The 13,171-nt window shown below is 38.7% G+C and overlaps 2 protein-coding genes across 2 annotated transcripts in view; one reads left to right on the top strand and one right to left on the bottom strand.

Moving 5' to 3' along the window:
- The window catches only part of LOC120428564 (uncharacterized), a 53,849-nt gene extending 46,397 nt beyond the window's left edge, over positions 1-7,452 (top strand). Inside the window, exon 8 of the mRNA XM_039593592.2 lies at positions 7,016-7,452. The gene's annotated coding sequence lies outside the window, so the exon portion shown is untranslated. The remainder of the gene's footprint in view (positions 1-7,015) is intronic.
- LOC120428563 (uncharacterized) lies at positions 7,216-11,251 on the bottom strand. Its single transcript, XM_039593591.2, has 2 exons — positions 10,854-11,251; positions 7,216-8,632 (listed from the first exon to the last, which is right to left on the bottom strand). Exons 1-2 carry the CDS (start codon positions 11,024-11,026, stop codon positions 7,486-7,488), a joined length of 1,320 nt encoding a protein of 439 aa, XP_039449525.1. The 5' UTR covers positions 11,027-11,251; the 3' UTR covers positions 7,216-7,485.
- Positions 11,252-13,171: the final 1,920 nt, after the last annotated feature.

Genomic DNA, 13,171 nt, shown 5'->3' with positions numbered 1-13,171 from the left:
ATATTTTCAGACATAGGCTCTTTGGTCCAGACACGGACTTTTTCAATTGTTAAGCTAGATTTTTGAAACTTCTTACATTTTTTCCCAAATAGCCAAACTACTCACCTTTCTTTTGCGTCTAAGACAGCTAAAAGCGGTTTAAATGACGCGGAGATATGATTGAAAAAGTGATTTTTGCGAAAAATGACGAAAATGGCCATTTTTCGAACCACCAAACAAAAAAATACGGGTTTAATTATTTTGGCCAAGGAACCCCAGAAAAAATTGAGCCCGATCGGAGAACTTTTTTTTCGGTTTAGGCTCATTTAGAAGAAATTGCTTAATAATAATAATTCAATAAATTTGCGGAATCCTTTAAGGCCGTTGCAAATATGTCTCAATGTTTTTTTTTCGCCCCCTTCAAAATCGGCACGAAAAATCAGGGAGCAACATTTTTTTCGAAAAACTTCAAGATTTTAATGGGAATAGAAGTCAGCATTGGACCATTTTTTTCCCCGAGTCAAAAGAAAGCTCCCGAAACGATCTTTCGACAAGGTTCTACTCAAAAACTCCTTCATTTCTAGAGATGTTTAGGAGACTTTTTTTGAAATTGTTTTTTTTTATGTTCATGTTTTGGGCACACCAAAAAACCATCAGATATTCGACTTCCTGCCTACCTTTGGCAAGGTGACAGGAAGCGAGCGGAGCGATCACTTGAGACTTCATATCCCGACTTCATCACTTGGCTTTTGAATTGTAGAACCGTCAGTTTAACCCTCTACTGCCCAAATTTTTTTTTCGAAAATATTTATTTTTCCCGTGTTCAGTAGGTCATTTTGAGCAACTTTTGTTCTACAAAAAACTTTACTTCTCTTGTTTAATTTTTAAGTATTTTAATTTACATTTATCTTGTTTAGTTTATGTTTTTTTGTAGTATTTGGCCTATTCTACCACCTAATATAATTACATTTTGCCTATCTAATTTTTTCACATTTTTACAGTAAATTTTTCAATTCTTTGCATGTTTTTCACATTTTCTCCTATAGAATGGCACCATCATCATTTCTCGGGTGAGTTTTCAAAAAGCCGTAAAAGCCACCGTGACCTCATACACTAATTTTCGTTTTTCTCGAAAATGAGACAAAATTTCATTTATTTTTAGTTTGGGGCACTTGAAGGACGTGTAGATGAACAATCTCGAGCGTTTTTGATATTAATTTTTCATAAGTAGGTCGAATACCGATGTAAAAAGGACTTTGTTTACCAATGGCTCTTACGGCTTTTTGAAAACTAATCCGAGATTTAAATTTCAAAAAAATGGGTAGAGGCATAGTCTGGGATACTACAAAAATTACTGCATACTTCTTTTTACTTAAAATATTGGGAATGTTAGTTAAAAACAAAGCCAAAGTTGACCCCTAAAAAAATGAAATTTTTAAAAACATTGGTAAAGTTACATAAAACAAATTAAACTTCCAACCCTGAAATTTTCTAACATTTTAAGAGTTCTTCTTTCCAATGCTTTTTAAAGATCAAAAATCGGTTGGAAAATTGATTTTTGGCGATTTTTTAGATCGAAGCCCGTCTAAAGGCGAGGTTAGGTTGTAGAGGGTTAACGGCCTACTGGTGCGACCATTTGATATCACGTTTGAAATACACTTTCCTGCGTTTATAATACAAAAATTCGTCAGTAATAGGTCATCCAATAATGGACACCCCAATAGCGCCGACGAGCATTTTTCACAAATATTTTAAATTTTAAGCACTATTTCGTAACCCTTTGTACAGAACCATGAAATCTGAAGTCTTTTGAACAATTCTGACTAATTGCTTTTTTGAAAATAACGTTTGCCCGAGCAGGGGTAAATAACACGGGAATACCAAATTTTGGTATTACTTGGGCAAATAACAGCGACCAAAATGTGCCCTTGGTTGCCCAGTAATAGATGGTAAAATACCATGAAATCATACCAAAAGCTTGTATGTGGAAGGGCACAACAATACCAAACCATGTTATTCCAAAGGTAAAATAATACCACAAAATAAAATCATTTCAATACCAAGTTGAGGTCTTCTGGATTTTTGAACATTGCTTGAATACCAAAACTTGGTATTGTCATGGTTTTAATTTTAGGTATTCCCGCGCCCTTGGAAAATCATATTTTGGTATTCCTGTGGTCTTCCACAAACATGATTTTGGTATGATTTCATGGTATTTTACCATCTATTACTGGGCAACCAAGATCACATTTTGGTCGCTGGTATTTGCACAAGTAATACCAAAATTTGCTATTTTCATACCATTTTTAGTGCAGCAGTTGCAGTTAGTGAAAAAAACGTAAATGATCCTTATGCAACACCCAAATCTACTCACCTGATGATTCCATGTTGTTTTTAGTGATATTCTTCACCACACCGAATGCATTTGTCATTGATGAACGGCTGTACTTGAAGTTCTTGAAGCTTCTGAAAAATAACAAGATTGAAAAATAAGTATTATTAAAATGAAACTGGATTGAAATTCACCAAAATTCAATAATCTGTTGATTGACTCGTTTTTCAAAGTATTTGGTTATCCCAACTTAGAGAAATTTCAACGTTTTTGAAAAAAATATTAGTGGGTATATCTCAAAAAAAAATTTAAATCAGCTATAACATTTTTGGGTTTCAAGTCATTTTAGCGCAAAATTAATTATCTCGCCAAAAATTTAAAAAAAAATCCATAGTTTCAGAGAAAATTGATGGAACCTTTCAATACCAAAATAATACCAAAATGTGGCATCCTGACTTAGAAAATTTTCCACAATTTCAAGTCATTTCTGTAGGGGGTATATCAAAAATGTTTAAAATCAAGTTTGAAATTTCCGGTTTTCAATGAAAGCATTCGCTTTGAGACATCATTTTAGAGCAAAATTAATTATTTTGTCAAAATTGGTCAAAATTTTCCCATAGTTTCAGAGGAAATTGATATAACACCTTAATACCAAAATAATACCAAAATGTGCCATCCTGACTTAGAACATTTTCCACAATTTCAAGTCATTTCTGTAGGGGGTATATCAAAAATGTTTAAAATCAAGTTTGAAATTTCCGGTTTTCAATGAAAGCATTCGCTTTGAGACCTCGTTTTAGCGCAAAATTAATTATTTTGTCAAAATTGGTCAAAATTTTCCCATAGTTTCAGAGGAATTTGATAAAACACTTTAATACCGTCATCAGGGGTGACATTGGGTCTGGGGGGTGAAATTGGGTCATACAAAAATGCTTAAATTTGTATGACCCAATCTCACCCCCCAGACCCAATGTCACCCCTGATGACGGTACCAAAATAATACCAAAATGTGCCATCCTGACTTAGAAAATTTTCCACAATTTTAAGTCATTTCTGTAGGAGGTATATCAAAAATGTTTAAAATCAAGTTTGAAATTTACGGTTTTCAATGAAAGCATTCGCTTTGAGACATCATTTTAGCGCAAAATTAATTATTTTGTCAAAATTGGTCAAAATTTTACCATAGTTTCAGAGGAATTTGATAAAATACTGTAATACCAAAATAATACCAAAATGTGGTGTTCGACCATTGACAAATTCGGCAATTTTGCAATATCAAAACAATACCTTAAATTGGTATGATACCACATTTTGCTCTTGCATAATCCTTAAGACAAATTTTTAAGGGTCCAGGAATACCAAAATTTGGTATTGATACCAGAGAAAGGTATTATTACGCATTTCCCTTGTTATTTACCCATGCTCGGGTGTTTGCCTGCCTGTTTTGCCCCCCTTTTCCAATAGTGGACCCGGGTCCATAATCCGATTGTAGACCCGGGTCCACTTTAGGAAACCTGCTATTTTTATACCAAATTTAACCGATATTTGATTTTTTGATGCCTGGTGTAGGTATAATGATAGATATAGGGGAGAGTGGGAAGACTTGATTCCCTTTTTTGTATCGCACATAACTGTGTCAATTTCTCACAAACCTATGAATGTATTGCATGAAATGAAAGCTTAAACATTCAACTATGTTTGGCTATAAGGGTATTTAATCAGATGAACTCTTCGAATCATGCGAAGCGTTAAAAAAAAATTAAACCTGCATCTTATGCAAAATGTTTCTTATTCATCCAAACTATTGATTTTCGTTTCGTTTCGTTTAGTTTGTAAAATATTTAAAAACTTAAAATATTCCTATTTAGACCCAAATTGAGCATGTTTGAAAATGCAAAGGTCAATTTTTTTTGTTGAAAATATTGTTTTCGAAAAGATTGGAAAATTTCACAAATGTTTCATATATTAACTTTGAAAATCGGACCATTAGTTGCTGAGATATCGACATTAAAAAATGGTGGGTTGTTTGGGTGAGACTTAGAAAACATCAATTTTTCTGTTTTTAAACCTTTGCATTGCAATATCTCAGCACCTAAAGGTCGTATCAACAAAGTCCGAAGAAGCAAAATATAGAGAATTTTCTCACCTTTTCAAAAATATTTTTCCAAAAGTGTGCAAACATGTGCACTTTTTTTTTTATTTCGATTTTTTGAAAAAAATAGTATTGATTAAAAAAATTATAACTCGGACAATGATTTTTTGCACAACCTGGAAATTTCTGAAAAGTTGGCATTTTATGTCCTCTAAAAAATATCAAAAAATACAAAAAAATTAAAAATAGTGTTTTTTTGCAAATCAAGTTTTAGTGATAAAAAGTTAAATAAAACATCACCAAATTATTTTTAACCGTGTATCATTTTTTTCAGTGTAGTCCGTATCCATACCTACAACTTTGCCGAAGACACCACATCGATCAAAAAATTCCTTCAAGAGATACAGATTTTTGAATTTTCATGCATCATTTTTGTATGGACAGCTGCCAAATTTGTATGGAAAATTATATGGACAAACTAATGATGCAAAATGCCTTCTTTGGGCATACCAAAGGCACCAAAAAAATTTCGGTCGGATTAAAAAATACAAAAATTAAAATTGAATAAAAAAGATCGATTTCGTAGAGAATTACTCAAATGCGGAAGGGTTTTGTAGTTGATAAGTTTATCAAACAATTCATGCATAAAAAATATTTTTTTCAATGAATTTTAAGTGTTTTATATACATACCAAAACTGAGAAAAAAGATCTCTTGGAGGTTTTTTGCAGCACTTTTTAGAAAAATGTGTGTAACTCAATCCAAACATTTTTTTCATTTTTTCTTTGTGTTCTACAATGAGTTTGAGTCAATTTCGCACAACTTTTAAGAACAAAGCTATTTTTACCCACAAGCTGAGATACAGGCTAGGGATCAAGTGTCCCCGGGGATCAAGTCTCCCCACTCTCCCCTAATGAATGAAAGATTGATTTTGCTCACTTTTCATTATAAACAAATATGTTTTGTTAACAAATATGGCTTCAAACAACATAAAAACCTAACAGATTTTTAAGCCCATTTTTTTATCAAAGAAAACGTGTTCAGCACGAGTCGTACATCTATAAAACGAGGCTCAGTCAAGAATTTTCAACGCAACTAATTTTTTAAACACTATTGAGAAAACTTTTTTTTTAAATAGTGTATGGACTTTGTGTTTCCTACCCCAGTACATGTTTTAAAAATAATAATCTTGAGAAAAATCTTAACAGAAGGAACATATTCCAAAAATAAATTGAAATCCTATCAATGTCACCCCGGGTTACGGTATAGAATATCATTTCAAACATCAATTTTGATGTTTCAGTTAAGTACAATAAACTATAGTTAAGAAAATTGTAAATTCTTACGGTTTCAGCAACTTTGGTTCTTTTAACATAAAAACAGTAAATAAACTCATGATTGAAGAATATGCAATCAAGTTGAATAAAACAAACATTTATTATATGTTTTGGAAAAAAATATTGCTCAAATACAGTCCAGACTCGATTTTCCGAAGGCCTTGGCAAAATTTCACTTCGGATAATCGAATCACCAACAAAATATTTTTTTCGTTGTCTTATTTTTGAATGTCGAGCTCAGGTATGACCCCTAAACTACTCTAAAGTGATTCAGAGTTTTTTAATCCAGGATGGCGGCCAAAATGGCGGTGATGAAAAATTGAATTCAAATTTGACTAAAAATGGGACGCAGAATTCGAATTTGATGTTGAAAGTAAGAAAATAAAAAATACGATTTTTTTTGGCAGCGGTTCGATTATTCGAAGTCCCATACAAACCTTCACTGAAATAAAAAAAAAGTTCCAAATTCCGAAATTTTACCTCTTTTCCTTATTTAGTAATCGTGTTTTTTGGATTACTTAATAAGGAAAGAAGGCAAAATTCCTAGGATTTAGGAATTTGGTATTTTTTTTTTATTTCAGTGTTCGGATAATCGAACTTCGGATAATCGAAACTTCGGATAATCGAGGCTTCTGATAATCGAGTCTGGACTGTACACAGTTTTCTTCATTTTTGTAAGTATAACACCTAAACTCCCAAGCTCGAGAAAAAAGGGGAATTTCCATACAAATTTCCCCTTTTTCTCGAGCTTGGGAGTTTAGGTGTTAATTGATAAGGGCCCTCTTTTGGAAATGCTACGATTTTCGATGTCCTATATTGGACCCCCTTAATTTTGCTCGAAACTAAGCAGTTCTTGGTTTTATTTTAGTAAAGTTCCTTAAACTTGCATTATTCGTCTTAGGCAGTTCAAATATTTTTTGATGTTTTTGAAGCTACGGTATGTCTAAAGACAAATCGTGTGACAGGCCACGTTTGGGAAGCGAGATATTCAAGATGGTGGCCAATATGGCGGTTATACAGAGAAATCCAAAATGTAACAGTATGAAAGATTTCGACGAGACGGTTTCAACTAAATTAGGGTCGCTAAACCCGATTTTGATCACTAGAATGGATCAAGGTGACAAAGAGGAGCGTGACATACCAGAAAGCGTCCAAAAAGGCGATGATAAAATAACAATTAATTTTTACACATCATGTAACAAATTTAACTGATTTGGGGTCGCTATACCAAAATATGACCATTTAAATTTCGATATGTTATTTCTCATCTTTTCAGAAGTCCCAACCGAACCGCACTCTTCAAGGTTAGAAACCGAGGTCCCACCGTGTGAGGAGCTTCCAGAATGCCACCGCCATCTGCGTTCGATGCTGCTGCTATCAACTGCCAACCGAAAATAACCGTTTTTTTTAACTTAATAACTTAGTATCAAAGGCAGGGCCGTCATCATAATCAAAGCATAGTGTTTTGCGTGCGTGTGAATGTTATTTTAAAGTGTTTATTTTTTCTTAAGTCAAAGAAAAAAAAGAAAGAATCCGTTACTATATTTATTGTCCTTACGAAACTAGAAGCACAGTGAACAGAGAAAGGGGAAAATCATGTAATCATTTTCAAAAGGAAGAATAAATGTATGATTTTGTGTCTATGAAAATGAGAGAAAGAAACGCGGACAATTTTTTTTCGGCGACGACCTCCACACACTATTTAGACTGCAACTCTCACGACTATTATCGAACACAATTTTTTTCTCACTCGGACCAGCTGTTGATGAGCTCGGGGTAGACGATGTTCTTCCAAAAGTCCATCGCCTTGTTCAGCTTGTTGACGGCAAAGTTCCGGTTCAGGTTGAACGAGTGCATGTAGATTTCGTTGTTGGTTTCAAAGTCCGGATCGGCGACGCACACGACGCCCGCGGTTTTGCCGTGCATGTACATGTGGATCTGGATTTCCATGTAGTACTTCTCGCAGATGGAACCGTTCTCGGTGACGTACTTTTGCATGTGGTCCGGCGACTTGGGGCACTTGATTTCGATCACGTGCGACTGGCAGATTCCGTCTGGGACGTCGAAGATGATCGGGTAGTTGGGGTTGAGGGTGATTTTGCAGTTTTCGTACTTGGTTTTGGTGTACTTTTCCAGCCGTTGCCGGACGGCTAGCTTCTTGCGCTGCACGTTCGGGTCGATCTCCTTGTGGCAGCCGAGGATGGTTTCGTACAGTACGGCTTGGGTTACGTTAAGGTTGATACAGTCGGACACTTTGGCGCTGGTGATTCGCGCGTACCGCAGCTCCAAATACCACGGATTGAACTTGGGCGTAAACTTGGTCTTGTCCGCGAGCAGCCCCGTCGAAGCGGAAATGGTCGAGTGGGCGTGCTCGAAGAACTGTGCCGTGTCGAACTTGTTCTTCACCGCGGTCATAATCATTTCGTGCACCGAAAGATTGCCAAACTTTTTGTTCGCCGCCGAAAAGTTCCACCTAAGCGGACAGTCAATGTCCTCAGTCTGCAGGATTCGCACAATCTCGCGAATAAAGTTCTTCGCCTTCGTCTTGTTCAGCGGTGGCTTCGGCGGAACGTGCTCCAGGTCCGCCGTCAACGGACCTCGGAAAAAGCACACCACCTCACTGCTCTCGTCGGCTTCACTCTTGCGGTGAATCCAGCTGACGAAGGTGACCACGTGGCGGCAGTCCCCATTCTCGAAGCACTCGCTGCACTCCGCCGACAGGATGCGCTCCTGCTCTTCGTCCACCACCACCGACAGCTGGTACAGCTTGGCGTCGGCGCCGGTGCCGGCCACGATCTGGCCCTTGACCACGCACAGCCGCTCTTCGCGTTTGAGCTGCACGTAGCAGACCGAGTCGTCGCCGTGTTCCGGTTTGCTGGCCGCAACCGTTTGGCTGGAAAAGAAATGCGATTATTGTAAGTTTTACGAAAAAAAAAAGATTTTCAAAATACTAAAGGAAAACTGTCTACTCTCTGAACAGAACACTAAATTCTTTTAAAACGTATCTTTTACTATGACATCCTAGAAATCGGAACGAATGACCATTGAACTGACTCAGAGCTGTCTCCAGATGCGCTGCCCTGGACTCAGTCCTGGGCTGCTGCTTCTCTCCAATTCCGAATCGGAACTGGTCTGGTTTAGTCGACGTGTCCGACCAGCCTTGGCGACCATCCGAATACTTGGCTTGCCGTAGAGTTGCGCCAGCTCGTGGTTCATTCTTCCCCGCCATACATTGTTCTCACGTACGCCGCCAAAGATCATCCTAAGCACTCGCCGTTCGAAAACCTCAAGCGATTGCAGGTCCTCCTCGAGCACGTTTCGTGCCCGTAGAGAACGAACGGTTTCAAATATGGTGCACACTAGGCCAACGTGTTGTTTCGTGGAAGAATCAGGCCTCGGAAGGGTACTAGTTTCTGGTACAGGAGTGGTGGAGAGCGCGTTGTGATCAGCTTCCAGATGAAGAGGCAGGAACGGTGTGCGAACAGTCTATCCAGAGGACAGTGAGTACCGATTTAGACCGTAAACAAATCGTACGCAGCTGTTCAAAGCGACTCGCTTCATGACTCCAGCGCTGGGGCTAACGTAGAGAAGGTCTCCGAACAAAAAATGGGGTAGTAAATGCTTTGACCAGTTTCAGTCGGCAGAACAGGTGGTGCGTCGGGATCTGGTACTCACGACATTTTTGGAGGATTTGGCGTAGCAAATAGATTTGATCCGTCGTCGATCTCACCTCCACGAATTCGGCTTGGTACGTCCCAACAAAATCCTATGCTCGCTCCGATAGACGACAGATGATGATCTGAGACAGCACTTTGTAGGCCGCGTTGAGAATAGTGATGGCACGGTAGTTCCCACATCCCAACTTGTCCCTTTTTTTGTAGAGAGGGCATATAACTCTCTCTCTCTTTCCACTCCTCCGGTAGCCGTTCTGTGTCTCAGATCTTGACAACCAGCTTGAGCAGACGGGTCGCCAACTTGTCCGGGCCCAATCTTATGAGTTCGGCTTCGATACCATCTTTACCAGCTGCCTTATTGATCTTCAGCTTCTTGATGGCATCCTTAACTTCCCTCATCGTGGTTCTCCGCCTCTGGGCCGCTCAGCTGCTCATCGAAATGCTGCTTCCACCTTTCGATCACCTCACGCTCGTCCGTCAAGATTCCTCCGTCCTTAACCCGGCACATTTCGGCTCGCGACATGAAGCCGTTCCGGGTTTGACTGAGTTTCTTGTATAACTAAGCGTTTCATTGGAGCGGTACAGCTGTTCCATGTCCTGGCACTCCAACTCTTCCAGATGGCGCTTCTTATTCCGGAAGAGATGGGTTTACTGTCTTTGCGACCTCACGTTCCACTTTATACCGAATCTTGTTGACTTTGCCACCACGTTACTAGGTTCTGACGTCAATTATGTCCGAGAAGTGCCGATCATCGATGAGAACATGTTTGATTTGAGTCTCCGTGTCGTTTGGTGATCTCCAGATGTACTTGTAGAGGAGACTGTGCTGGAAGAAACACTATAAAGCCGGTATCAAGCCGATTCGACTTCAGCGTCAGTTTTGTGTGCAGTTCCATGTTCCGAGTTTCCAATCGAAGTCCTTTTTGCGTCTAAATTCTTGCGCTTCGTTCCGGATCACGGTTCTTTCTCGATTGTCCGTGATACTTAGTGACGCAAATGAGATTAAATGAGAATCTTTACCATCACTTTCGCATTCTTGATCATCAGCACTCATAATTCAGTATCAATTCGCCAAACAAAGCAATAATCAATCAAGCTTCCTACAACTCAAAGCTTTCAAAACAACAAAAATCCTAATCAACTTTGACACGACTGCAGTGGAGCGAGGTGTGGCAGCTTCATCTCGTCAAATCCAAGTAGGCTCAAATCCAGCCACTCTGACTTGTGGCTGTCACCGCGAGGGACCTGTCCGTCCCTGCTCCGCGGACAGACAGCTCTGTCAACTTGGATGGATTGACGTCTTTCAGAGAAATGTTCGCGGGGTTGACTTCAGCAGGCAAAAGTCCGTTGGAACTCTCGCGCCGGCACAACTTCAATCTCCCGAATGGGAAAAAAAGCCACCAAACTGGTCATCACTGGCCGGTTCCGGGGGGTACTTACAGTATCTTCACCACGTCCGGATTCTCCGAGGCGGCCTTCATCAGCTTCAGCACATAATTCCAGACCATCTCGGAGCTGACGCTGGGCAGATTGTTCGAGCTGGCCTTGGCGTAACCGGCGCCGAGGGTGGCCACCGCCGTCTCGTTTACGTCGTAGCCGCTGTCCACCTCCATGGTTCCGCGATTCCGGGTAAACAAACACTTGGATAATCCGACGTAAGAAATCCTCCAAAAACCTTTGCTTTTTCCTCAGCGATCCGGATTATTGATCCAAAATCCGGAGAAAAATTCACTACTCTTCTTCTTTTTCTCCTCCCAGCCAAAATAGTCCAGTTGGGTTGGTCCCCGCGGGTCAGGAACGGGAGCAGCAAAAAAAGAGGGACTGTTTTGGTTTGTTGTGTTTACCTGCTGCGCCAGGAGCCGCGGCGAAGCGAATGATGGCCGACTCGGTGAACCAGGGTGGGGATCGTTCGCAGATTGCGGAACGTCGACGCGTCGGTGGGTGCGTTTGGGGGAGGAGGGCTAACGTGGCGTTCACAGAGAAAAAAAACGGGCTGTTTGAACGGGTGACACGGTGGGACTTTTTAAATTTTTAAATTTAAATTTAATCTTAAATTGGGTCCTAAAATGAAGCTTAGATTTCTGATATTATTGTTTACAGCGATAAAGCTTATTTTTCTGAGTACAATGACCCTTTGTACGACCACAAAGAGTTTAAAATGGATTTTTAAATCAATTTTGAAAAATTAACCTCGTGGTCCTTCTTGACAGAAAAGCTCCTACTTGACAGCTCGTTCCAAGGGGACCATAGTTGATCCATCGAGAAAATGTTGTCTTGTCAAAAAAAAAATTTTGCGTTAAAATGAAAAAAAGTGATCAGAAATGGTTTTTAATCGTGTTTTTTACCGTTGTACTTAAAAATTGACATATGGCTTTAGAACCCAATTCTTAAATTCTTAAATTCTTAAATTCTTACATTCTTAAATTCTTACATTCTTAAATTCTTAAATTCTTAAATTCTTAAATTCTTAAATTCTTAAATTCTTAAATTCTTTAATTCTTAAATTCTTAAATCACATATGTGGAACTTTAGGTTCAAAAACGAGGACAGGACAGGTGCTGCCTCTCGCGGTGGAGAGCTGCAACTTTTCTACCAGTTTTTATGGCAGTTTTGCACACCGATGGGTCGTCTATAGTGCGTGTAGTAAGAATATTTTGAATTTTATAAAATTATTAAAAGTAGCAAATTATGTATTTTTAGTTTTGGATAACAGCATGTTGACTCAACGGCACTTCGGCGTGCAATTTAACTTCATATTTTTTGACTGAACCCTTGTAATAAAACTCGTAAACTTTTAAAGGGCCAAAGGTGACCTCCTTGGGCGTCATCCATTAAGTATGTCACGCTAAAATCGGCCAAAAATAACCCCCCTCCCTCCTATGTCACACTTTGTCACGCTGGCCTATGTGTTTTTCTTTTACTGCTTACTTACTCAAAACCAAATTTTAATTTTCTAGTAAGTTTCCTTATATTTAACATTTTTAAAAGTTACTCAAACGACAACATCCCATATTTCGTTAAATTTTTTAAATAATATTTTTTTACAAAATTTTGGTTGATTTGTAGAATTTCATTTAATCGTAAACAGATACCGGCTACATGAAATATGCATTGACCCCTCATCCGATCAAAACTGGTATACTGAGAAGATGCTTCAAGTATACAAAATCGCAGCATGCCATGATTAAAATTTTCATTTTTATTCTCGCGCGCTTCTCGTGTCAGCCGTTTGTTTTTGCAATTTATTTACTTTTCATGCTCCAAAATGCCGGAAAAATTGCATGTTCAATAATCATGGCTCATCATTCTATACGTTTGGGAACAGGTATTTAGCCAGTGCTGGTAAAATGGCTTGAATTCTGTGACATCGAACAAAAATATGGGAGGTCATCTTCCTTCCATCCCCCATTCGCAAATTCAAAATATGCTCCTTTAATTTTTAAAACCACGATTTTATCAACCCATCATGAAATCACGAGGGTGAGCAAGCTTTAACTGTTGAAGAAGAGCTTAAAAAATGCAGTGTTGGCAAAGAAATCGCGTCACTAAATCTACATAATCTCCACAAATCGATCATGTTTGAAAACATTACTTGAATTACGCAGAATTGGTAGATAAAACGGAAACAAGGTCTGTCTGTCAATCTGCGAGTGGTATAAGAGATTCAAATTCGAGAGTTGTTTATGCTGAGTAGGCTGTGACTAGCTTGGACAAATTTACACTATACCAGCGACAGAACTCAACAATCGTCACACTTT

The sequence above is a fragment of the Culex pipiens genome, chromosome 3, assembly GCF_016801865.2.
Source record: "Culex pipiens pallens isolate TS chromosome 3, TS_CPP_V2, whole genome shotgun sequence".
Classification (NCBI taxonomy): Eukaryota; Metazoa; Arthropoda; class Insecta; order Diptera; family Culicidae; genus Culex; species Culex pipiens.
This window is presented reverse-complemented; position numbering and strand designations above follow the sequence as displayed.

Excerpts from the sequence above, each read along its gene's own strand:
- LOC120428563 (XM_039593591.2), bottom strand. The coding sequence starts at position 11,026 with ATGGAGGTGGACAGCGGCTACGACGTAAACGAGACGGCGGTGGCCACC. Across the intron at positions 8,633-10,853 it reads CCGGACGTGGTGAAGATACT|CCAAACGGTTGCGGCCAGCA; the intron begins GTAAGTACCCCC and ends TTTCTTTTCCAG.